Source organism: Phocoena phocoena, chromosome 1 (assembly GCF_963924675.1).
Source record: "Phocoena phocoena chromosome 1, mPhoPho1.1, whole genome shotgun sequence".
In the NCBI taxonomy this organism is placed as follows: domain Eukaryota; kingdom Metazoa; phylum Chordata; class Mammalia; order Artiodactyla; family Phocoenidae; genus Phocoena; species Phocoena phocoena.
In genome coordinates, this window is record NC_089219.1 from 127,598,053 (window position 1) to 127,623,544 (window position 25,492).

General features: G+C 44.4%; 1 protein-coding gene across 2 annotated transcripts in view; it reads left to right on the forward strand.

Moving 5' to 3' along the window:
- Nucleotides 1-608: 608 nt before the first annotated feature.
- PRRX1 (paired related homeobox 1) overlaps nucleotides 609-25,492 on the forward strand; it is a 71,032-nt gene continuing 46,148 nt past the window's right edge. The window contains exon 1 of one of the 2 annotated variants that reach the window (XM_065890218.1): nucleotides 609-1,307. In XM_065890218.1, the coding sequence (XP_065746290.1) occupies nucleotides 1,067-1,307 (241 nt within the window). In that variant the 5' untranslated portion in view covers nucleotides 609-1,066. The remainder of the gene's footprint in view (nucleotides 1,308-25,492) is intronic. The other variant, XM_065890209.1, reaches the window with a different exon arrangement.

Sequence of the window (25,492 nt, forward strand, 5' to 3'; positions counted from 1 at the left end):
CAAAGGGGGTTTTCTTAATCAGACTGTTTTTTTGGTCCGAGGGAAAGGAGGAAGAAGGAGATTGTGATGGAGAAAAGGGGTCTGTAAAACGTCAGGCACCACACAAAGGCTTTGCCACGTAATTACAGGCTCCTATTAAGTCGAGATCTGCCCTCCCAGGGGTCTCCAATTTTCTTGTATTCCCTACAAAGCCTCCTCTGCATGCCAGTTTGTGCCTTTTGAAGTGCCAGAGAGCTTCTTGATCCAACTGAGAAGGAAAAAGGAGCTCAGCAAGAAGAGGGGGAGAGGGAGAAGGGAACGGGGAAACCCACCACCACCCTCCTTCGGACTCTTGGAGCCTTTTTTTTTTTTTTTTTCCTTACGAAAAGTAAAGTGAGAATCCTGCTCTCCAATACATCTGCAAGACATCACCCTCTCCTCCTGAAACTTTAGTCACTCCTGAGAATCCACAGGAGTGCAGAGAGGGGGAACACGTTTTCTTGAAGATGTTTTAAAGCTGGAACAAGCCTTCTTCTGTTGGTGCTTGAACTCTTGCCTGGGAATAACTTTTTTAACCTTAAAAAAAAATCCCACTTTGATTCTTCTCTCCCACCCCTTCTTCTCTGTTCTTCTGTTTGCCTAACTCCCCCGCCCTGCTGGCCTCCCCTTTCCTCTCTCCCCCTTATTATTATTTTTAGTGTGTGCGCGTGGACGCTTTTGGAGAGCTGGAAGGGATTTTTTTCTCCTGACTTGAACATAGGGTGACTTTTAATTTTATTTTTTGGTGTGGATTATCTCTTTGGACCCCGCCGGACTTGGCCTCAGGAAGGCAACCGAGGCTGTCGAAGGCTGCTGGTGCAGAACGCTCTGCTCTACACAAGGGGGTCCCCCGCCCTCCTTCCACTTTTTTTTTTGTTCTTCCCCTCCTTCTCTCTCTCTCTCTCTCTCTCTCTCTCTCTCTCTCTCTCTCTCTCTCTCCACTCCCCCCCTCTCTTCCCCACTCTTCTCCTCTCCCCCCTCGCGCCCACAGCGTTTGGTGTTGATTCGAGCGGGAAGAGGGGGGTGGGTGGGATCGGAGGGGGAGACCATGACCTCCAGCTACGGGCACGTTCTGGAGCGGCAACCGGCGCTGGGCGGCCGCTTGGACAGCCCGGGCAACCTCGACACCCTGCAGGCGAAAAAGAACTTCTCTGTCAGTCACCTGCTAGACCTGGAGGAAGCCGGGGACATGGTGGCGGCGCAGGCGGACGAGAGCGTGGGCGAGGCCGGCAGGAGCCTACTGGAGTCGCCGGGACTCACCAGCGGCAGTGACACCCCGCAACAGGACAGTGAGTGACGGGCGCATGCCCGCGGGGGTGTGTGTCCCGGGTCGAGGGCGGGGGTCCGGGCTGGGCGGCTGGAGCCCGCCTGGGGACAGGGGGAGAAAGTCAGGAACCAGGAGGGGTTGGTGGCAGTGGCCGGAGGAATGGCCGGTCACAGACAGAGGGAAAAGGATGAGAAAAGGAGGGCTCCGCGGAGGACGGAGCCAGGGCGGACGCTGGAGGGAGGCCCTGCGATTGGGGTCAGGGACTCTGCCGGCCGCAGACTCTCGCCGAAGCCGACTGCGCTGCCTCTCCGTCCCGAACGAGTGCGGCTGCCGGATCTTCCCGCTTGCGGGGCGACGGGGCTGGGCTGGAAAAGGGTCCCAGAGCGGTGCAAATTCGGGGAGCCCGCCCTGTTTGGGAAAGCATTGGGTTAAAGATGCTGAGTCGAGTTCGGAGGGCTTCTTCCGGGTGGCGTAAGCGGGTTGGAGGGCCGACGGGACAGAGGTGGCAGAGGGCACCGCGTAAATCGAGCTAGACCCGCGCTGCTCTGGCTGGGCACCGCGCGCGGTCTCCGAAGGCCGGGTGTGCCGGAGAGGCGGCGCCGGAGCGCCCGGCTAGAAAGCCGGATCCGCTCTCTGTCCCCGGAGCCACTCTCTGTCCCCGGCTGTTGCGGACACCTGCATAAGGGTTTGAGACCCCCGGTAGAATGAAAGGCCTGAATGACACGGGGAGACTCAGGCGAAGCAAAGGTAGTGTCCTTTAGGGGTGAAACCCGAGCTGCCGCCCCGCATGAGCCCGCACGGGAGAGATGCGCTGGGGAAGCGCGGAGCACTGTGTCGCATTGAAGGAGCTCTCCCTACTGGCCCCAAAATTTCCAGAAAAGTCCATGTATAATCTCCCTTCCGCAACCTACCTGATTGGTATCGTGCCCCCAAGGAAATCTCACCTCGCGTTATTAGCTGTACCTCAAAAAAGTGACTCCAAGTGTATCCATACGTCCTGGAGTCTATAACAGACCTGTCACCTGGCTCATCACAGGTGACATGGGGTTGGATATTTCCTAAACAAGGTTGTTAGAGTCAGAACTTGGCTGGAAGGTTTTAAATGAGGCTGATCCCTTTCCATGCCATTATTTGCTGACTGCTATTTCGTCTTGGAACCTGGAGCCTGTGGAACCAGGGGGTCCACTGGAATTCTGTGCTTTTCCAAAAACAGTGCCAAGGTCAGATTCTCAGAAAACAGATAGCAAAGCAAACGGGACTTAGAAACACCTGGAAGCAAGGCCTGTGAAAAATGGTGGGAGGGCCAAGCTGAAACAGGCCGCAGGGAGAGCCCATCTCTACCGCAGGCTGCCTGCTGTTCGCCCTGCATCCTTGGTCCAGGCCTGGGCTCCCCTTATAGTTTTTTAGCCAAAAGCAAACTGGGGCCGATCCACCCTACGACGCGCAGAGGCAGAGGGTGATGGGGAATCTGACCTGGCCTGACACTAGGGAAAAACTGGGCAACTCTGAGGAGTGAAGACCCCGTGTCCCCAAGTCCCAGATAATGCCTAGGTGCAGAGGCCTCCTTGTTGAGGTTACTGGTTTCTGGGGAGCTTTCTGGGGAGCTGCTCAGGCCCAGCACAGCCAGGCAGCATGACTCAACCACCGAAGGTGTAAGCACTTGTAGCTCAAGAAAATGTACTGCAAAATAGTATTATTTTAAAACACTTTACTAGGGAATATTTAAACATACAAAGAGTAGGGCGAATAGTATTACGAATTTCCATGTGCCTATTACCCAGCTTCACTAATTCTGCAAATTCTGCCGTTTTTTTGTTTTGCCATGGCTAATTATTAATCACAACGTTTGTCACTATTCGGAGAACTGAAGGCTGGAGCCACAACAGAAAACAACATTGTGAAGAAACTGCTGTATAGAAAATCAGGGTGCGGCAAGGGAGATCAGCCAGGGCTGCTTTGCCCCAAAAGCAAGCGGAGGGCTGTGTAAAGCAGGCCCAGGGTCAGTGGCCGCAGCAAGCCCAGGGCCCACGCAGGCCAGGGCTGGAGAGATGCTGACGGTTCCTGTCGTTTGACTTTAAGTGGACACAAAGAGAGGGGAGTTCGACTTCATGGTGGCCTTCTAGTGGGTACAGAGCAAGACTGGGCTGAGGAGGCCAGCTGGGAAGCACCCCCAAGCTGAGGCTAGGCCACAGTGGTGCGGAGGCAGCCCAGGGTTGGCTCTTTCAAGACCCAGGCCTGGCGCAGCTAAGGCTGCGTTGAGCACGTGACTACCGCGGGATGGTTGGGGACAGGCAAAGGGCAGCAGGCAGAGTTGGGGACCGTTTGTCCTGAGGGAAAGGAATGACACCTGTGGGAACCTGCCTGCTTGATACTTGAGCACATCACAGAGTTTCTAGTAGTAAGGAGGCCTAGTGGGGAGTGACCCCAGAAAGGAAACAGATTCTGGGGGAGAGGGTGTTTGAGGAAGAATGGTAGACAAACAGTTCCAGAGGGAGGTCGCAGAATGCAGAGCGAGGTGATGGGAATGAGCTGATGGACAGACACCTGGGGCTGAGAAAGTAGCTGAGAAAACACACACACCCAACCCCCCCCACACACACATACACACACACACACACACACACACACACACACACACGCCACAGGCCTTGCTTTCTGGAGATGACCAGGGCCTATCCTAACAAATAGTAGTTGCTTTTATGAAGCAATGTTTTCCTCAACCTCCTTCCCCATCTCTGGGATGAGAATAAGAGGGTTTGGTAAGTTGAGTGATAGCAAGTGTCCAGGAGGACCTTTGTCCTTAGTCTTGGGCCCCAACCAGGAGATGCCAAGGAAACTGTCATGAGCTACCTAGAAGTCAGGACCAGTGGAGCCCTGCTGGGCCTCCAGTCCACTGTGGACAGTGAGGGTCAGACTGTGAATCAGAGAAGAGAGGAGTCTCCAGGCAGGGTGTTAGAGCTAGGCTGCCAGCGGCAAGGGACAGAGGAGGGCACCGAGAGTCAGGCGCTTTGAGCAGCCTGCTGGGAGTCTGCTCCAGAGTGAAAAATCATAATCTCCTTTGCAGAGATGAGGAACATTTAAAAGACACCTTTTCCTCTTAGAGCTATATAGAAACAGGTCCTTCCTAAATTTTCTGTTCAGCTGAAATAAGTAAAACAGACTCTACTTACACTTGCAACGTTAGATCATTAATACTGCAAATTTTTCTGAATTACAAACGGGACCCATCTTAGCAAAGAGGAGCCACGTACTGTCCAAAGTGAAGGCTTCCCGCTGATCTCCTGCACTCCACACCACAATTCTGTCTCCCCCCTTTTTTATTCACTTCACTTTCCTCTCTGTTGAAGGATTTCTTTCTCCTTTTACTGATACTCCCAGCCTAGCAAATTTCTCAAACTTCTCGGTTCAAATATCTTAAGTGCTTAAAGAAACAGTTGTCTAACGCGGTTAGAAATCCAGTGGCTAATGGGGGAGTGTGGAGTGAGAAGGGGGTGGTGGTAGAACAGGGGTAGTCAGGGAGAGGAAAGAGAAACAGGTCATAAAAATAGGCAGACCTACTTCTAGGAGGACGGTGCATCCCGCTGTCATTTCTTAATCTGAACTTCTGCAAACTCTTAAAAAAAAAAAAAAAAAAAGCGCCTGCCTTCCACGTTCCCAACCTCTAAATTAGTGAAACCAGATTGTCCTAATAAGACCTTTCGTTGGAAACACATGTAGTCATAAAAAGGTAGACGGAAAGTCAATTAGACACGCGTGTACACTAGCACACATTCACAAGGCTGTTCTAAGGGTGCACCGGGCGCAGCTGGACCGCGGGCCACGGCGGGATGCAAATGCAGAACAGCGGCGCGGGGAAATCGATTTGTCACAAAGGGAGAGGTGTAAACGCGGCGCGAAGGAATCACCCGCCCAATGCGCCTGCCACATTCCCGGGGGCCCATCTCTGCCGACTCTTCTAGGCCAGAGAAACGCCCAGGAGAGCGGGATCGTTCTCCAGGGCGCTCCCTGCTTGGAATTCACATCGGAACATCAATTCCACTGGAGTCTCAATATTTGCAACACCTACAGCGCCAAGAAATTTTCCTATGCGGCACGATCCTGGGGCCCAGGAGCCGGTGCCGCCACTCTGAATTTGGGCCTCAGTTATCTCGATTCAAGGGAGGGAGCGAACGAAATATACCGTTTTAAGCGTAGCCTGGAATTTTTTTCTCTTTAGAGGAGGCAGTAAAATCCAGGATCAAGGGAGGTCACTGAGTCCCCAAGGTTGAATGTCAAGTCCAGAAAAGAGGCTGAGAATCCTGTTTACCTTACATGCAGAAGCAAGGGGCTTAATGGCCTCCTCTTACCGTTTCGGAGAAATTGACCACCTATGACTCCCTCCCGCTTTGGAGCGAAGGGCGCTTGGAGTTTGAAGCTTCGGGGAGGGGAGCCTCTAAAGTCCGAGGCCCCGGCTGCCAATACTCCCTGGGGCTCCAGATCCCCCAGGTCTAGAAGACAGTGAGTCACTGGCTCCACCGTTCACTTCACTGAGGAGGCCCTGCCCAAGACTCCGGAGCGCCTTCCCCGCACCTTGGGCGTCGCGCAAACCTGCATTTTTGCTCGGCGACCTTAACCTTCCCCGGGCAAGCTCAGGTCAGAGCGTAGGGGCGTCAGACGGGGAGCAGTAGGTCACTCGGGTCCCTGCAGTTCCTTCGTCTTCCCAGGGGCGTCATTTTAGATTTTACAACACGAGTAAATAAATCATCTCCAAACCAACAAGATGTCACCCCCCTCCAGCCCCCTGCGAAAAAACCCCAGCAATTTCGGAGCCAAGGAGATCTTCCTATTCCACAGGCTCAGATCAGCTCAGATCCGAATTTTGAACGCCGCTCTGGTCAGCAGACACCTCCGGGAACCTTTTTCAGTTTTAAATAACATCTATAGATTTTCAACGATGAGGATCCCTAGACCCATTTGAATTTTCTTTTAAAAGATGTGTTTCTTTTACAGTTCCTCTCCCATATCCTGTTTACCTGCTCCCTCCTTCAGCAGGGCCGACAGTCAAAGCAGACCTCCACCTCCTGGAGAACCCCTCTCCTTCGCGGGGGCGCCAGGGACGCGGGTACGAGGAAGTTGCAAATCCGTGCGCGCCTGTGCGTGCGCGGCGAACCCCGCGTGCCTCTCGCTCCTGGCGGTGCGGACTTTCAATGGCTCTGAGAATATGTATTTATTTTTTACCCTTTAGGAGAGATGGAGTCAGCAAAAGCCATAAGAAGTACAATTTTTAGGAATCGGGGGAGTGTATTTGTAGAATAGGATATAAGGCTTCCTTTTTTCTTTTTTTTGTCCCCCTGAGGGTGGATAAGGGGCCAACTCCCTGTTGCCACTTCGTGTCCAAACATTTACAGAACTACCTGTGATTGCGCGCCATTGTAATCCGATTGGACGCTCTTTGTCGAATTCTGGGTTTTAATTTGAAGCGGGGCGAGTGCCACTCTCATAGTTTTGGTACACTTTTAACTCCCTTTTCAACAATTCAAAGAAGATGCATATGTCAACAGCATTATTATTTACCCACAAGAATTTGGATTCTTGTAAAATCCAATAGTTTGGTGAGCAGGCTAACAACACTCAGTTAAAAACCAACCATCTCAAAAAGTAATAATAATGTCAACAAACTGCCACGAACTCCTTTTCTCGAAATGCTGTTTGTTATTAAATCAGTAAATGCGGAGAAACATTGCTGAGACGTCTGAGGAGGGACAGTCATCGGTGTTTCAGGGTCAGTGGGTTTGTTTTCCAAACACACGTACGTTTCTGAGTAAGGAGTCTCCACCGTGGTCTGGATATTAGTAGATTCTTGGCATTGTCATTTGTCTAATTTAGTGAGGCAGCCTCAAGGAAGTAGTCGTACAGAGAATTATGGCCTATCAATTTTAGGTTTAAGACAAAAAAGAAAAATCACTACATTTCACTTGTCCTGGAAGCACTTTTCTTGGTGAAAAAAATATCTGGGAAGCCGATTACAGGGGCAAGCCACTTTAGGGGAGGGGAGGGGAACAAAGGCACAAATGGTGGTGGGTTAGGGAAATTTTATGAAAGAAAATAAAGAAAACACGTCAGAACAAATCAATCACAAACACAAGTGACTTCTCAGAAGAGTCTGAGTACGACTAGAATCAAGGATTCTGCTGTTCCCGGAGTTCTCAAATACAGGAATTTATATAGGTCTGAGTTAGGACCAGAATGCAGTTCTCGGGCACTGGATAGCCTAGTCGCTTTGCTACACCACGTAACGAGGGAGCTCTAATTCCCAAGAACTTTGGTCCTCATTTCTGCCATTATTGATTTCCCCAGACTCAGCTCCAAATGAGGAATGCATTTGAAAAATGTGTATTAATTTGAATCCCCAAGGCCCGAGTTATGAGAAAGGACAAGGACAGGTCCTCTGGTTCCTATTTTGTCTACTTTCAAGGAGTTATTTGCAAGCGATTGGAAATGCTCTTAACTGCCGCATGAGGAGAGACTACACCGAAACTCTCTTGCAGGAATGGCGGTCGCACCCGGCCAGAACCACAGGCTCTCTTCGACGCTCATCTATTTGGTGGAAGAGGGGCGGAAGACGTGGGGGAGGGAGTAGATTGGGCGAGGGAGAATTAATTCAGTAATTCAGTGAAGAATTTTAACTTGTAAAATAAAGACACAGTATCTTAGATTTTAATGTTCTCCATCTCTGCCGGCCGGGACGAAGATGCGAAAACCGCCATCCCACCTCCGCCCTTTTCCTCCCAGTTCCAGGGGCACTGGGGCGCAGCGCTCGGCGAGGTGGAACGCACTCGCGAGCCTTACCAGACGCGCCTCTCCTTGCTCTCTCTCGCCGAAAGGGGGCGCATTCCTCCCAGGTCGGGGCTGGAACTTAACCCCGGCCTTCAAAAACCCTTGGACTCCCGCAGGAGAGAGAGATGTGCTGGAAGACCCCTCTACACAAGTAGCAAAAGATGGGAAATATCAATAGCGTGAAGTCACTGCGGGGCCTGCGTAAATATATGCTACACATGCGTTTTAACGGAAACGTGGAAACAGCTGGTAGGCTTTGTGCCTTCCTCTACTTTGAAACGAGGGTGGTCAGTATTCCAGGGTTAGCAGGAAGGGACAGGAGAAGAGTGGGACTAGATGACCCTGGATAGGTGGGTGCTAGGGCTGATGCCTGGGTTCCAGTGGGAAGGAGAAGGTTTGTCCTTGTGGAGGTGGGTGAGACATTTCTGTAGACGAACTCCAAGTATTTAAAGAAAGAGGGGCAGTTCTGAGAGACGGAAAGCTGGCAGTGGTAGTGAGATGCTGCAAAACTGCCACAGAAACCCTCAGTACCTGAAGTCCTTGGATAGGGCAGAACATTGGCCACCTTAGAGTTAGGCCCTAGGGTTAGGGTAAGCCTCTTCCCCTCAAAGGAAGAACAATAGCTGCCCCCGCCATCTTTTGTGTGCCTGCAACTTGGGCACTCACAACCACTTCCAACCCCTGAATCTGACTCCTGGCCTCCACTGGTCCTCCCTTTTTGGGCAAGAGTTTCAAGAGACTTACAGGACAGATGAGGATACACCCTTGTACAACTTGGGATCTTCTACTTCTCTCTTGGTCTGTTTCTCACCCTGACATTGGAGGGTCAACAGGATAAGGCAATGCTGGGAACAACAAACTGACAGAATGAATATTTTGTCTTTGTAGCTTCGATGGTAGTTTATACACACCTTCCAAGATAATCTTGAGCTTGGGCGTTCACTAGAAACAGAAGCGTGAGGCCAGAACTGGAAGGGAAATTGCTTTCCCTCAAACGTTTGTCTGAGAGAACATTCACCCCATTCACTTAATTTCTCATCATCAGTATGTCATTATATTTTAAAGGACCTCACAGTGCTGGAAGGTGGTGTAGTTATAAATAAGCATAAAAACAGATAGGTACTCTTCCAGTACTCTGAATATACATGCGGAGGCCAAATCTATTCAAAGACGATTGAGATATACAACTTAAAGGCCAAGGGGCTCAACTCAATCAATTTTTGAGCCAGGATATGCTAAGTTCAATCAGCTTGACTATGGGCAAAGTGAAAGGCCTAGCCAGCACTTCAGATATATACAGAGAACACGTTTTCTCAAGTTTCCGTTGTACTTATCCACACAAATTCATGGTAGTCTGCAAAGGTCTTGGTAGAATTGGCTTGGGTCTGTTGAGTGATAGGGAGTCAGTGCCCCGGCCTCCTGAGCTTGTCCACCATCCTTTTCTTCTTTGCATTCATTCCCTGTGCCCCAACTGGCTGTCCAAGATCTGTTTGCTGTGGAGAAAACTGATGCTAAAGGCCACAGAAGCCTCTTAAATGCTGTTCTAGAATCCTCAGAAAGGGAGAGGGCTTTTGAGCAAAATATGTAATGTACTAGGTATTTTCACGTATTTGTCGTCTCTGATGATTCATTTTATAATAGCCAGTTAGAGACTTCTTGGGGATTGAGGTTTGGGAAACTGGTTACTATTCTGCTTCTTTTCCAAGTAACTCATAAATATATGAAGTTGAAAGTTCTAGTGGGAACAGGCATTGAATCTAAATCTTTATACCTGGACATTGACATACATCACCGTTAATCCAAACTGGGAGGTGACGCTAAATAATTATGTACATTGTGACTTTTCTTTCCATTTTCTACCAGTGCTACTTCCCTAAATACTGGTCTGGATTACAGCAGTCACATACCACTGGGACAGGTGCCAGACTGTTGTCTGTGCTCAGTAAAAGCTTAGTAAGTGATAGAATGAGCTCCCTAAGTTTAGTGGATCCCCTTTCTAACCTAGCATAAGTACTAGGCCCCCTCCCCTCCTCTTCCCACTCTAAACCCTTTGCCTTGGAGATCTCCTCTAGGCTCACCATTTTAGTAACCATCTATATACTAATGACTCCCAGGATATAGCTTCAAGGCCCCCCGCCTTGGAGCTGCAGATCTATATATGCATCTACCTATTGGACATTTCCATTTGAACAGCACAAAACGCTTCAACCTCAAAAACAACCTGAACATGGCACTAATGAGCTCCTTTTCCCAGTCTGATCCTCTCATAACTTTTTCTATTTTCCTGTATCAAAACACGTGGGTGCAACACTCAGAAACTTCAAACTCATCCTTGACTCCTTCCTTTATGCCTCTGTCCAACCCAACTCCAAATCCCAACAATTTTACCTTCTAAAATCACTTGAATTCATTTCCTTTTAAAATCTTTACAATATCTCACCTGCACTGCTAAGCCAGCCTCCTAACTAAATGGATCTGTCTGCATCCATGCTTATCCTCCTCTATGTGTACATGATGGCAGAGTGGATATAATAGGTCTTCAAAGAATATTGGTTGCATGAATGAGTGAATGCTAGTGCATTTTTTACAAATATATTTTTAAAAAAATCATGGCTCTCCTCTTCTTTAGAATTCACAATTGCTTTTCATTCTTTTCTATCTTGACCAAATTTTTGTCCTGTTCTTTTTTTAAAATCATTCTTTACTATATATATATATATATATATATATATATATTTTTTTTTTTTTTTTCCTCGGTACGCAGGCCTCTCACTGTTGTGGCCTCTCCCGTTGTGGAGCACAGGCTCCGGACGCGCAGGCTCAGCGGCCATGGCTCATGGGCCCAGCCGCTCCGCGGCATGTGGGATCTTCCCAGACCGGGGCATGAATCCGTGTCCCCTGCATCGGCAGGCGGACTCTCAACCACTGCGCCACCAGGGAAGCCCTACAATCTATCTATATATATATATATATATTTTTTTACAATCTATATTTTTATCGCTGCCCCAGCAACCTGCTCATTCACACACAAATGCTGATTCGAACCATTCCCCTACTTTTCCCTAGTATGCCAGTTAAGCTAGTACATGTGCTCTAGTCTCTTTTCTGCTTCTTTGATTCTGATCTGAAATGTCCTTGCTCCATGCCTCTTTTTTACAAACCTACCCATGCTACCTTTCAAGGTTCTGCTTCCATCACCTCCTTGTGACATCTTCTTTGTCTGCTTCTTTTAGACCAAGCAAATCCCTTTTCTCAATGCTTACTGTAGAAATAATCAGTTCCTCTACAAGTATTGCTTAATTCTTTTCTAAATATTTTAAATTAATTTACCTTGAGAATTTTCTTAAGATTAGAGACTTTTTGGGCGGGGTTTATTCCACAGTTGTGGTAAGCAAATAAATCAAATAGATAATTTTAGGGAGGTATTGTATGATTCTTCTGTTTATGCAATCTCTAATGCAAGTAATTTTTAAAATATGAGTAATACCAAAGTGCAATACATGCTTATTTTAGAGAATGTATTATTTTGCATTAAAAAGTTTAAATGGGAAAGTGAACTAAATTTCACCACCCTGAGGTAGACACAGGTAACAGTTAGATGTTAAAGTATTTCTTTTTTATTTTTTACACAATGTTTGTATTAATGTTCTTTTTTTTATATAAATTTATTTATTTTTATTTTTGGCTGCGTTGGGTCTTCTTTGCTGTGCGCGGGCTTTCTCTAGTTGAGGCGAGCGGGGGCTACTCTTCGTTGCAGTGTGCAGGCTTCTCAGTGAGGTGGCTTCTCTTGTGGAGCGTGGGCTTCAGTAGTTGTGACGCATGGGCTCAATAGTTGTGGCTCGCGGGCTCTAGAGCGCAAACTCAGTAGTTGTGGCACACGGACTTAGTTGCTCTGCGGCATTTGGGATCTTCCTGGACCAGGGTTCGTACCTGTGTCCCCTGCATTGGTAGGCAGATTCTTAACCACTGCGCCACCAGGCAAACCCATGTACAACATTCTTGATGGCTGATTTTTCTTAATTTTTCAAAGACTGTGTTTCCCCCAAATTACGAAAACACACACATGTTGAACCCACTTGCTCTCGTCAGAAAAGTTAAACAAACGCACAAACAACAAACAAAAGTTCTCCAAGAATGATGAGAGCTGTGACATCACAGTTATTTCCCAGCGTTCTCAAGTTCCAGTGGGTACATTTCCAGCAGTAAAGACCTTCAGAGTAAACAGTTTCTTTTTCTTTTCTGCTTGTTCTAGCTGGGAACCTTCCCTAGACATGAGCACATGTCTCCTTTTGAAATTGGAAAAGCCTGCATAATACCTAAAGGACATTCCAAGACCACAGTTGGAGAGCTACTGCTCAAAAAAAATCATTTTTACATGATTTAGTAAGAAAAGTGCCACAAAGCAAGTTGGGAAGAAAATATCTTAAGGGACTGAAAATTTTCTATTATTGTAGATCCCTGGATCTTGAATTTTCTTTTATTAAATATTTTAAGACTCATACAAGCTTTTGTAGAAAAAAGAGGAGGAAAATGATATATATTTCTCTGTACCCTGTAGAATGATGATCAGGTTGGATTAGCAACATGTTCCAGGACACGGTAGTGTTTTTTGGCAGAAGAAGAAGCACTTAGAAAAATCAAAGACAATGCATTTATCCAGATATGAAAGTCTGCAGTCCCCCAGCCCTTATTTAAAGTGATAATTGCAGAGAAAATATAAATTGTTATTATGAAGTCTATGTAAAAATCATTCCCAGGCAAAATGATGTTGAAACATTTGCCTGATGAATGCAAATATTTTCTTTAGGGAAAGTATTAACAAATGATATAACATCATGCAGGACAAAATTTTAAAATTATAAATTAGATATAGCTAAATAATTAATCTTTCTCTTTCTCATGAAAAAGGGGGAACAGGGAGAGTAATCATCATTTTTCAGGATTAAAAATCACTCTTCCCCAATAAAAGTTTCTGCAGTTTCCCACATTGCCTAGTTTTTAAGGAGAAAAGAAGGAGAACCACCCAGAGAGCTCTTTGCCTATAACCAGATGTGCTGTTCAGCTGCTCTAATCCTCAAGTTCGAGGGAAGAACACAGGATGAATCTTAACACATTTAAGAAATAAAACGTAATTTGGTTCATTAATCACGAAACTGAAATCTGCAGTTTCGCTACATATATTTCAAAGGCTGAATCCCTTTTGACAAGAGAAGAAGAAAATAATATCACTGCACGTTTGACTGTTATGCGTCTGTTCTAGCTTCCCTCAGGGAAGAAGAGATTTTTCCGTGCGTGATCATTTTTTACTCAGAATATATGAAGTGTTATTTAAATTTATATCTTTTTTTCCTTTACCCTAACATTCTCCTTTCTCAGGGTGATGAGAATATCTGTTGTCTGCACTGTTTTGGATTTCTCTTTTGTGTGTGTGTGTGTTTGAAGATTCAGGGCTACCTTGCACAGCCAGGAAATTCCAGCTGTGCTTGGGTAAAGCCTTAAAAGTACAATTGTTTAAACTGAATTAATATACTCAGGCTGCTGGTTTGCTTAATTCTTTTCCCTTATTACTTGTATAAATTGATGCCTTACTTGTCTTAAAGGATTAATAACATTAATAATAGGAATGATAAAGTGAGATAAAATACGAAACTGCTTCACAAACTCTAAGAACATGTACCAGTGCTATTATGTTTTATAAAGGCAGTTCTAAGAAGTAGGTAGGGGTGGCATAATTATTTTTGTTTTACAGATAAGAAAACTGTGGCTTGGAGAATTTTAGTGAGCTACTGTTGAGTGACTTGAATCTTGATCAGGAATCTCTCCTGATCCCATTAAAATTTTTTTCATTGTATCCCACCACCTTTGATGTCAACCAGATTCTTTTAGATACATTATTATCTAGAGAAACAACACTGAGTTAGGAAGAGGGACCCCAGCATGCCCCTTCATGACACACTGCCATGCTGCACAAATCTCTTTTAATTCCTCTGGTTCTTATTCTTCGTCATAAACTGGGCATATAACTTCATTATAAACTGCCCATCTTCCTCATGGGAATGTAGCAGGCCAAAGAGACATTGCATTTGTGAAAATATTTGAGAAATAAAGGGCTAAATTTATGTGCATTAGTATACCATAAGGAATCAAATGAAGGCTTTTCTAAATTAAGTTATCAAATAAAGATAAAAAACAAGAATGTATTTCAATACATTTATATCCAATTCTCAAAAGCAAGAATACTTAATTTAGATTTAGGGGCGCTAGGAGGTTCAAAGCATTTTACTTTGTTTTTAGACAAATCCATGTTAAATGATGGGTCTGCAATTTACTTACTGGTTGACTTTAGACACGTCTCCGGGTCTTGATTTTCTCATCTGAAAACCTGACACATTAATATCTATCACACAGGTTTATTGTTTGGAATGATGAGATGATGTAAACAAAGACCCTGAATGCTTGCCCTTTCCCTGTTCTCTAATTCTACAACCTCTCTGACAAGTTCAGGCTCAGTTATGTATTCAATACGGTTTCCCAATCCATGCTGGAGGTCATTTAATGTCACTGAAATTAGGAATATTCCCATCGTCCAAAGTCACAGTCTTAACAGCATGTCACTTACCGAGTGACTAGGGAGACAACCGTTTTTGATCAACAGTTCAGAGCTGATGCCTTAGGATTTTTAGTGACACTCCTAAGACCACACCATAAGTTCCTGGCAGAGCCAGGAGTCTGGCTCAGATGTTCCTGACTACGGTCACCTCTTTCAGGCCACCCTCCCCTTCTTTAGCATGAAACAGTATTGCACATCTTTTTAAACTTTGAGATGGGACCAACATTTCATATTTCCACGTGCTTCATCCATCACTGAAGACTTTATCATGACTGAAGCAGACAAACACCCATCCCCAATTTAGACACTGAATTGAATGGAGAATATATGACATATGCTTAGGCTACCAGCTGTCAAGACTTCTTATCCCAGACCTGACACAGCCAGTAAGTTTCCAGGAGACCAATCACGTTAAATTTTCTCTGTAGTATAATATCTCTAACATAGCACTGTCATACCACTCCTCTGAGATTTCTGTAGGGTTTACTTAATTTTTTTGTACATGAATAATACTAAGTTAAATGTGATTATATATAAAGTTGCCATTCTTTTGCCAACTTAGATTTCCTAACCAGTTGAGTAAGATAAACATTCTGTTCTCAGTTTGATATGTGACCTGCTTTCATATGTATGGCTTTGAAATCTGATGAACCTGGAAGACATACAGACTGCATTTCTATATCATGAAGCATCCAGGACTCTTTATTTATTTTTTGCCAAGCAATTAACGATGAAATCTTCCTGGCATTTTTCTGTAATAGAACAGCATGGCTAATGCTTGCGGTGCATGTGGAGAGAGTGGGTCACTGTGGGTGAGGCACTCTGAAGACGGTTTATTGCAAGACGTGTGCTAGTTGTCTAGAGAAGCAGGGTACCATGTACCTTCTACACATGATAGATGAGAGGCAGATCATCTCTTAAACACGCTCAGTGGGTTTTAGTCAGAGATTAGGAGCACAGCTTTGTTGGGAATATCAGTTCCGACATATGGAAAAGTGTTTGTGTGTTTGTTAAAAATGCTTTGTGGGCTTTACAGTGTTATGTAGTCTCTAATTGGAGGTGTAGATAACTGGGTTACTGCTTTCCTTTAGGGAGCATGGAGTCCTTCCTCATCCAGAAAAATTATCCTTTGGTCCTTATATTCTTCCTTTCTTTCTCCTCTATACATCTCTCCCATGTCCAGTTCATTTCTAATGATTTAGAGAAAAGGGATAAAGAGAAATAACAGGTAATCGGATTCTTTCTCTAATGCACTTGCAATCTAATCCTGGGTATCTTAAAGTGTGATCCCTAACTCACCCGCGTGTATCCCAAAGAAGAACCTTAAAATGCAGATTCCAAGGCCCCACCCACACCCAGTGAATCAGAATCTACCAATCGTGTACATTCTAAATATCCTGGATGATTTTTAGATACCGCAAAGTTTGAAAACACTGACGTACACCACTTTCTCTCATAGCAATTGGTTTTGAATGATGTTTCTTTGTGACATCCACTGTGTTTTATGTGTTCCGTTGTTATTTAACTCTCCCTAGGTGTCAATCTTATCTTTTCAACCAGGTGTATAAAGTTTTGAAGACAAGGGCAGAGAGGCAGGTATTTTCTAACTTCAGAGTGCTTGTCACGGTGCTTTTCATGTTGCAGATGGCTTAATAGAAAGCATTTATTAAATAAATGAATGCATGAACAAAGTGGGAGATAAAAAGAGCACACATAAAGCACTCACTAGGTGCCTGGCACTGTGTTAAATGCTTCACACAAAACAAAGAAAAACAGTTTGAGGCAATTATTGGGGGTTGTAAAAATCCTATGATAAATTTTCAGTGATTGTTATCTCAGCTCTTCTTCTAGAAGAAAAATGTTAAAGAAGGGGCAATCTATCACACAGATACTAATATTTGCAATTTCACTTTAGTTTTAAGTAAGTTTTCAGATGAAAGCATGCCACATTTAAAAAGTTATAGTTCAGTATTTTGTATCTTTTTTTTTTACAAAGTCCTTCCTTTCTGATGGTTGATAAAGTACAGTTTTTCTAATATTTATGCAATGTTGTGTACTTATCTTCTACATGGTCTGAGAAAGCCAAGTTTTAATTTACCCTTTTTTCAGACACTGACTGTGGGAAGGTTGTATTTTGAAATTTCAACATAACTTTTCCAGGTTTGCCATGTTTACAGACAAATTTATTCCATTAGTGGGCACATACATTAGCTTGGCACATACTAAAGTTACATCTCAAATATCTCCTTTTAAGGTGTGTTCCAGGGCTTTTGCCCTAAATGGATTTTTCTGCTAAATATCAGGCTTAGCTTTTTTCTACTGAAGTATATCTAATTCATAGCTTGCCGTTCAAAGAGTGTGGAGGAGATGTGGATAGCCTCTTAAATGACAGACCATTCAGCTAAAAAGGAACTGCATTTAGAAAGTCAGGGTTAGTGTGATTTTAGAAAGCTCAGAGGAAGAGAACAAGAAAGGAGGACCTTTGCAGAGATGAGAAGGGGCAAAAAACAAGGGGAAAGGCTTTCCTGGAGCCATATCTGCAGCAGAGACCACTGCTGGGTTACAGGCCTCTAAGCTCATCTGGGATCCTTTGGTGACCTAAACTTTGCTCTAGTGGTTTACGACATCACTGGCACCCCCTTAGTGGAATTACAACTTCATAATTTACAGTTAGCTGTTGTTTATTTTATATTTAGTCATTTGTGGAGCGTACTGGCAGTATACTCAGGGAAACTATGTGGTTGTGCTCCTGCAAATCTTGTTGCATAATTAAGTACGTAAGAAGTAATTCACCCAGTGTCATAACATCCCGTATTTCAGGTCTTGCAGATGCTGGCCTTGGTTGTGATCGTCCCGAAAGTTAGCCCTGATGACTCACCTTCTCAATGAATTTTTCTTTGGGCTGAACAGTTACCAAAGACAGCTGGGCTTCCTGGTTTAAATACAGTTTTCTAAGTAGCAAGCGTAATGCTTCCATAGAAAGATAATCCTCTATGTGATATCAACTTCTATGATGTAACTGTAAAATGTGTTTCTATTCCTATTAACCCAAAAGAATGTTAAATGTATCAATGATATAACAAAGAAGGTTCTTGAGTTAGCAAAGGGAATTTGGATTAGTCTCTATATTTCTCTGTGTTTGGCCCTGCGGCTCAGAGATGCTACCACTTATCTAATGTCTTTGGATCTTTCAATGGAGGAAGGGAGCTAAGGGAAAGAAATTAGGATTTATTGAGCACTTATCATGACCAGGTACTGTGCTGGGTGATCTATACTACTTAATACTGTTTCAATTTTCACAATAATGTTGAGTGGTAGATATTGTCATGCCCACTTTACAAATAGGGTTTTGAGACTCCGAAGGGGCAGAGCAACTTGCCTAAAGCCTCAGAGTTAATCCTGACAAAACCAGAACCTGTCTTGACCCCTCTGGTAACCCATATTCTGTTATCCTATCACTTATCCTCCAGTGGCTAGAAAAGTGGAAGAAGATGATTGAGTTGAATGGCTTTTCTGTGACGTTTAGTCCGTGGAACACAGGACTCCTGTAACTGGGGTACTGGACTGTTCACTGGGCTTACAAGTTAAAAAAATGCAAATAGTCCTTTAGAAAATTATAGTTTTGCGGAGAAAACCCCTCGTGTCACTGGATACTTCAATGACAGTGAAGCAGCAAAGTTGAGGCTAATTACAGGGCTCGGTGACCTTGACTGGAAGGGTGAAGATAGTACCAGAGAGAGATCAGGAGAGCCAGAGCGCTTTCCTCAAAATAAGGACTTGATTTTTTTTTTTTTTTTTTTTTTTTTCCTTTTTTGCGGTACGTGGGCCTCTCACTGTTGTGGCCTCTCCCGTTGCGGAGCACAGGCTCCGGACGTGCAGGCTCAGCGGCCATGGCTCACGGGCCCAGCCGCTCCGCGGCATGCGGGATCCTCCCGGACCGGGGCACGAACCCGTGTCCCCTGCATCGGCAGGCGGACTCCCAACCACTGCGCCACCAGGGAAGCCCAAGGACTTGATTTTGATCATGGCTCTGACCTTGAACATGCCACCCAGCCCCTCTGAGCTATAATCCTCTCAAATAGAAAACGTATCGGCATAGTTTTTACAAGTCCATTGAAGATTAAATCAGGTATATATGGATCTTCTTTACCTTATCTCACGAGTGGTACACATCTTTTAAATTGTGTCAGGTCTAATACTGGATTAAATACTGGATTAAAATATTGAAACAAAATGACAGGTCCAAAATTTCTGGTTATATTCTTTCCTGCTATGGAAATGATTTTTTTATATAGCAAAGAATAGGGTTTTATTTGAAAGAGTCAGTCTGATTTGGTTGTTTGGAATTGGAAATTCATTTTTTTCAGATGCAATGTTATAAGTGGTGATTAGGGTCCCAGGAAGCCTCCAACAGACTAGTAGAAGTATGATATAGATGAACAGTAGTGATGATGGAGGCATCCAGAGGGTTGTGTCCTGGAAGGAAGTGTCTCAGGGGCTCAATAGTGAGGAGGAAAGGGCTGTCTTTCCCTCTTTACTGGTATAGACCAGTGCTGGGAAAAGTTTACAACTGGATGAATTTTATCTCTAGCAGCCTTCTTTAGCACTTACCCTCTGACCACCAATGTATGAATTCAGCCCTTCTCTCCTGGTGCTCTCATGTCATTTATGGTGTGGTCTCTTTGCCCGGTTTCTTTAAGAATGCGACTGAGGTTTTGGTGCCTCAATCACCCTTCCTGCTCACCCCTCTTCTTTCTTAGTTCCCAGTGATAAACACACAGAACAGTAGTTTAATGGGAAATGATATACTGAATTTTCATCATCTGGACCAACACTCAATAAACCCCGGGCAGCCCAAGGCCCCATCTTCTGAGATTTGCTGATGAAACAAACTTGGAGGCCTAAGTTTAAGTCTGTCATGATTGTGGAACAGACTCCCATTCCATTGTCTTTTCTGTTCCTCTCACTCATTTTCTCATGTTTGACAACTATGTTTTGAGTACCTGCTGTGTACCAGTCACTATTCTAGGTTTTGGGGATGAAGCAGTGAAAAAGACAAATTGTTTCTTCTCATAAACCTTACATTCTCCTGGGAAAGAAAGGTGATAAACCTGTACATAAACGAACAACTAGATAAATGATTCAATTACACATGATGCTAAGTCCTATAAAGGAAATGAACAGGATTATACGAGCAAGGATATAATGAAAGGAAGGAGCTAACCATGAGGAGATGAGAGTAAAGAGCCTCTCAGGCAGTGGGAATAAACAGCAAGTGCAAAGGCCCTATGACAGGTACAAACTTGTTTTTTTTTTTTTTTGCGGTACGCGGGCCTCTCACCATTGCGGCGTCTCCCATTGCGGAGCGCAGGCTCCGGATGCGCAGGCTCCGGACGCGCAGACTCCGGACGCGCAGGCTCCGGACGCGCAGGCTCAGCGGCCATGGCTCACGGGCCCAGCCGCTCCGCGGCATGTGGGATCTTCGCGGACCGAGGCACAAACCCGCGTCCCCTGCATCGGCAGGCGGACTCTCAACCACTGCGCCACCAGGGAAGCCCAACAGGTACAAACTTGATGGGTCCAAGGAACAGAAAGGTCAGTGTGACTGGAAGATAGCAAATGATAGGAGTTTGGCAGATGAGATCATAGACATAGGTAGGGGCCAGGTGATAGTGACCTTGTCGGTCACAGTGAGGAGCTGGGCTTATATTCTACGTGTGATGGCAGTGGGAAGCCAGTGGAGAGATTTAAGCTGGGGAGTTTTGTAATCTGATTGATGAATTTAAGAGAACAATATGACTGCTATATGGAAAATAGATATTAGAGGGGAAAGGAGAAGCAATTAGGAGGTTATTGCAACAGGCCAGGTCGGGGGCGATGGCGTTTTGAACCAGCTGTATGGATGAAAAGCTGAGCATCGGTGGCATTCACCCAGACTGCGCTTACTATAGGGGAGTAGGAGGCTGATGGGAGCCAGCTGGTTTAGTAGATAAAAGAGGCCTTGCCTGGAGGACTGACCCCAGGTGCTTACTTTTCTTAGCCTCATCTTTTCTGTATTTCCTTACCCAGGTTTTCTCTCCAACTTGCAAGCCTTTTCTCAGGGAGCTCCCTGGAATCAGTTGACAAAGAAGAGGGAGTGGTTGGGTGCAGTGCAGTGTGAAATGTGGGCAATTTTTTTCTCGAGTTTGTTGATTTGAAAAGTTTGAGCCTGTAATTCAGGTACTGCCTGTAATTTTCCCAGAAAGGAAGGATTCTGTTTTAAGTTTAAGTTCAAAAGCAGCCTCTTTGTAATTTAACAAAACATCAGAATGTAGTGTGACTAACAGCCACAATTCAGATACCTGATAACTGAAATGCCTTGAGACGTTCTTTGTATTTCCTCCGTTGGAGTTCCTCCCCTGTAGTGTGTGTGCATTAATGCAGTCAAAGGTCAAAAGCCAGTGAGGTCTTTTCTCCAAGCAATGAAATAGTACGCAGAGTTCAGATGAGCTCAAATCAGAACATTTTACCTACCACTGGTCATCCAGCTAACAAGTATTTATTGTGTTCTGCACCACGTCAAGCACTTTGGAGGATACTGAAGATGCATGTGACATAAGCTTTTGCCAAAAAAAGCCAATCATCTCATTGGTGAGATGAATCTACTACTGGCCCTCACATAGCTCACCTTCAGTGTAATTTTAACACGTCCAATCCTGAGATCACCAGTCCTCCATACCTTTCCTCCTCTTTTCCCCATCACTCAAGGGTATCTCAGGCTACCAGGTGGTGCCAGCTCAAACTTTCAACAGCAACTGCAACTCCTTCCTGTCTTCTGTTCTACATGCCTGTCTCTCGGGGCAGACATCTTGTCTCACAGGGGCTTGATCAGATCTTTCCTTACAGTTCTTTACAGATGGAATTTTCTATGACCTGGAAGTGATTCTAAACTGGAGGAAGAATTTCAAACATGTAAGAAACCACGAGTTGGAAAGAAGAAACTTTGAATAGATACACCTTGCTTTTATTTATTTTTTATTTTTAAAAATTTTTATTGGAGTATAGTTGATTTACAATGTTGTGTTAGTTTCAGATGTACAGCAAAGTGAATCAGTTATACATATATCTACTCTTTTTTAGATTCTTTCCCATATAGGCCATTACAGAGTGTTGAGCAGAGTTCCCTGTGCTATACAGTAGGTCCTTATCAGTTATCTATTTTATATATAGTAGGGTGTATGTGTCAATCCTAATCTTCCAATTTATCCTCCCCCCACCTTACCCCCTGGTAACTACAGATACTACAAATATGTTTTCAATATCTCCTCTTGCTTTTAAAGAATATTTTGAACCTCCAGTACTTTAAGCATTGTACAGCTTATAGTACCACGAGAGTTAAGAAATGCCTCATTACCTCATCTTCCTCAGCATTCTAAACCTTCTAACACTTCTCATGATTTTCAAGTTATTTGGCAAATGATGTTATAGTCAGCATAAATGTACAAGTATGCAATCAATTAAACAGACCACACAGAAAAGTTCAGTAGTTGGAAAGAAAAACTGGACTTCATATAAACTGAACCTTGGAACAAGATGACAGTCCCTTAACTTTGAGACTAGAATTCAGAGACAGTTTATTAATTTCTTAACACAGGGAATTTAGACAATATTTTTCCTGAGGCGGAAATATTGGCTTTGCAACAAACAGGGCTTATTTGAGGTTTTATTAGGCTTCTCATTTCTTCTGAGCTTCCACTAATGTCTTTATTAATGATCTGAAAAAAGGAGCAGAGGAAATTGGGTCAGGATAAATCGTTTTACACCAGTGGTGGCTGGAACTAGCCCTGCACATCTCCTGATGCAGGGGGACACAGAGGTGGGGAAGCCCTGCAGCCTGACAAAGCTGGTCGTCGTCAGCTCAGACCTGGGAAGGCTGGTCAAAGGGTAATTCAAGTCCTGACTAGTAGCTGACTAGGGAACAACTCAGCAGTTCTCAGAAGGCTGATTCCAAGCCAGAGGATTTATGGAGGCAGTCTGCAAGACACAGTTAAGAGGGAAGATGATATGGGAATTACAGCGCTTTCATCCAGACTAGGAAGTTTAAAAAATATTTGTTTTGGCAGGTGAATATGGAATTTGAAATCAGAACATCTAGATTTCAGTCCTGCCTATGTGTGCCACTCTTGGCCTCTATTACCCATCTGTAAAATGGAATGATAATGCATGCTTGATTTGTCTTTTTTTTTTTTTTTATGGAGTCTTGAAGAGGGCACAACATGGACGAAAAGATGTATGTGAGAAGAAACTAACACAACATTGTAAACGAACTATACCCTAATAAAAATTAAAAGAAAAAAGATGTATGTGGTTTGAGGTCTGATCAGCACTACTATAAAACTCTAGTATAACAGAAGGGTAGCAAACTGCTAGGGAATCAGACGGTGGATTTTTCAAACTAGCAGGGATACATGAGGAAAGGCTTCCTGGAAAAAGCAGCATTTGAACGGGACTTGGGTGTAGTAGAATTTTTTTACAAGTTGGAACATTGTGAGTTAAGAACAATATAAGCACTAGGGAAGCAAATTTCAAATGGACATGGACCTGTTCGATCCCACAAGGACGCTTGCAAGCAGAAGGGTGAGGCCTGTGCATTTCCTTTGCAGTAGCTGACATTGCTTCACTCTGTTATAGTTAAAAATATAGACCCTCCGCCTCCAGGCTGTCAATCTAGGCACCTTTCACCAGCATTAAACTCACTTAAAAATGATTTGAAACAACATTACATTTAAAAAAAAAAAAAAAAAAAGAGCCTGGTAGATTTTTAGTCAAGGGTACAAAAAACAAGTTGCTGTTTGTGTTCCAGATACTTTTTTAAAAAATATGGTCTGGTGAGTGGAGAATGGCAGCTTGGAAAACATGCTGGCTTTTAGAGGACCAGAAAACCTAAGAGGGCAAAAGCGGGCAGCTCTGCATTTTATAACCCAGCTTTTCTTTAAAAGGAGCTATTGGAGACCCTGGAAAGGGGGGAAGGAGAGAAGTGGGGAAGAGAACACATTCAAATAATCCCATGGTTTTCAGCAAGGTCAAAAGTCTGAGAGTTCTGTGGTGCCTTGGGGAGTGGGACTAAGGAAAATGTGACTTGGCAAGGTCAGCAATTTCTGACACTCATTCAAATTCTAGCCTTAGGAGGGTAGCTATTTGATGAGAACAGGGGAAGAGGTGGTATGAATACATGACATTTAACATCGGTAGGAGACAGGCGGCTGCAGCAGCTTGTGTGCTCAATTCCAGGAGAGACATTTCCAGAGCAAACAGCCTCACCTCTTAATCGCCTGCATATGGATTTCTCACTTGGTGGATTCTTTTAATGTCGATGGTTGCTGTCTCTAACTTGCCCACTCCAGAGGTACTTCATTTCATTATCCCAGAGACTGCACGTTGAGAACCCAAAATCATCTGGAAACGAAACCTAGGCAAAACTTGTTAGAAATGTATACCTCCTAGGTAAACGAAAACAAAGAAACTATATAATATTTTTCAAGCGTAAATACAGAAGGCTTCTGGACTACCTTTTGTTTTGGGGAGTGGAACTAACATTCATTGAGTACCTTGTAAATGGTCATGGCTTGCTTCTCTCCATTAGTTAGAACAATCAATAATTGATTGGACACTTCCTCATCCCCACCCCAAATACAAGTCATTTAAGCGTTTTTTAATTAATACTAGGCTCTTTCCAGAGTAACACAAAGTTAAACAAAAAGCATAGTTTCTATGATATTAAGAGATTCTTTTAGAAAGGTCACCTTGACCACTTAGGATTCTCTTTTTTACAGGTCAGAATATTGTGAGTAAAGAACAATATAAACACTAAACAGGCAAATTTCAAGCTCCATACGTGAAAGCTGGTTTTTATTTATTTATTTTTAAGTAAATTTATTTATCTTATTTATTGTTTCTGGCTGTGTTGGGTCTTCGTTGCTGCGCGTGGGCTTTCTCTTGTTGCAGCGAGGGGGGAGCGACTCTTTGTTGCGGTGCGCGGGCTTCTCATTGTGGTGGCTTCTCTAGTTGCAGAGCGCGGGCTCTAGGTGCACAGGCTTCAATAATTGCGGCACGTGGGCTCGGTAGTTGTGGCTCACGGGCTTAGCTGCTCTGCGGCATGTGGGATCTTCCCAGACCAGGGCTCGAACCCGTGTCCCCTGCATTGGCAGGCAGATTCTTAACCACTGCGCAACCAGGGAAGCCCTGGTTTTTAAATAGTGAGAAAGTGTTGGTGTCATACATTTACAGTCTGTTGCTATATTTGGTCTGTAGGAACTGCTCATGGATATTAAGCAAGGAGGACTCTCGGTCTACAAACCTTCCTCTCTCACCTCTTAAAGGAAATTTATTTGGATGTTCAGGGATGCTCCACAACTTCTGTGAATTCTTTCCTCTGTATCCCGTGCTAAGCCAACAGGAGAGGAGCTTTGCTCTGAGAGAGAGGCAGGGCCCACCGGCTAAGAATGTGGACTTAGTATAGCAGCCCATTCCCTCACTTCATGTTCTGTGGTTACTCTCTGAGCCCCACCTTCCTCTTCTCCAAAACGAGGAGTACAGAACCTCCCATATAGGGCTATTGTGAGCATCCAGTGAGATAAGGTAGTGAGCGTGGTTAGTGCTGTGCCTGGCATGTAGCAAATACTTGCAGAATGGAAGTTATTTTATAATAAGCACTTGATCCTTATTTTACAATTGAGCAGACACTGTGGAGTCCTTTATCACTCAGCCATAAAAACTGTGTGAATATTTCCTTGAAATATTTG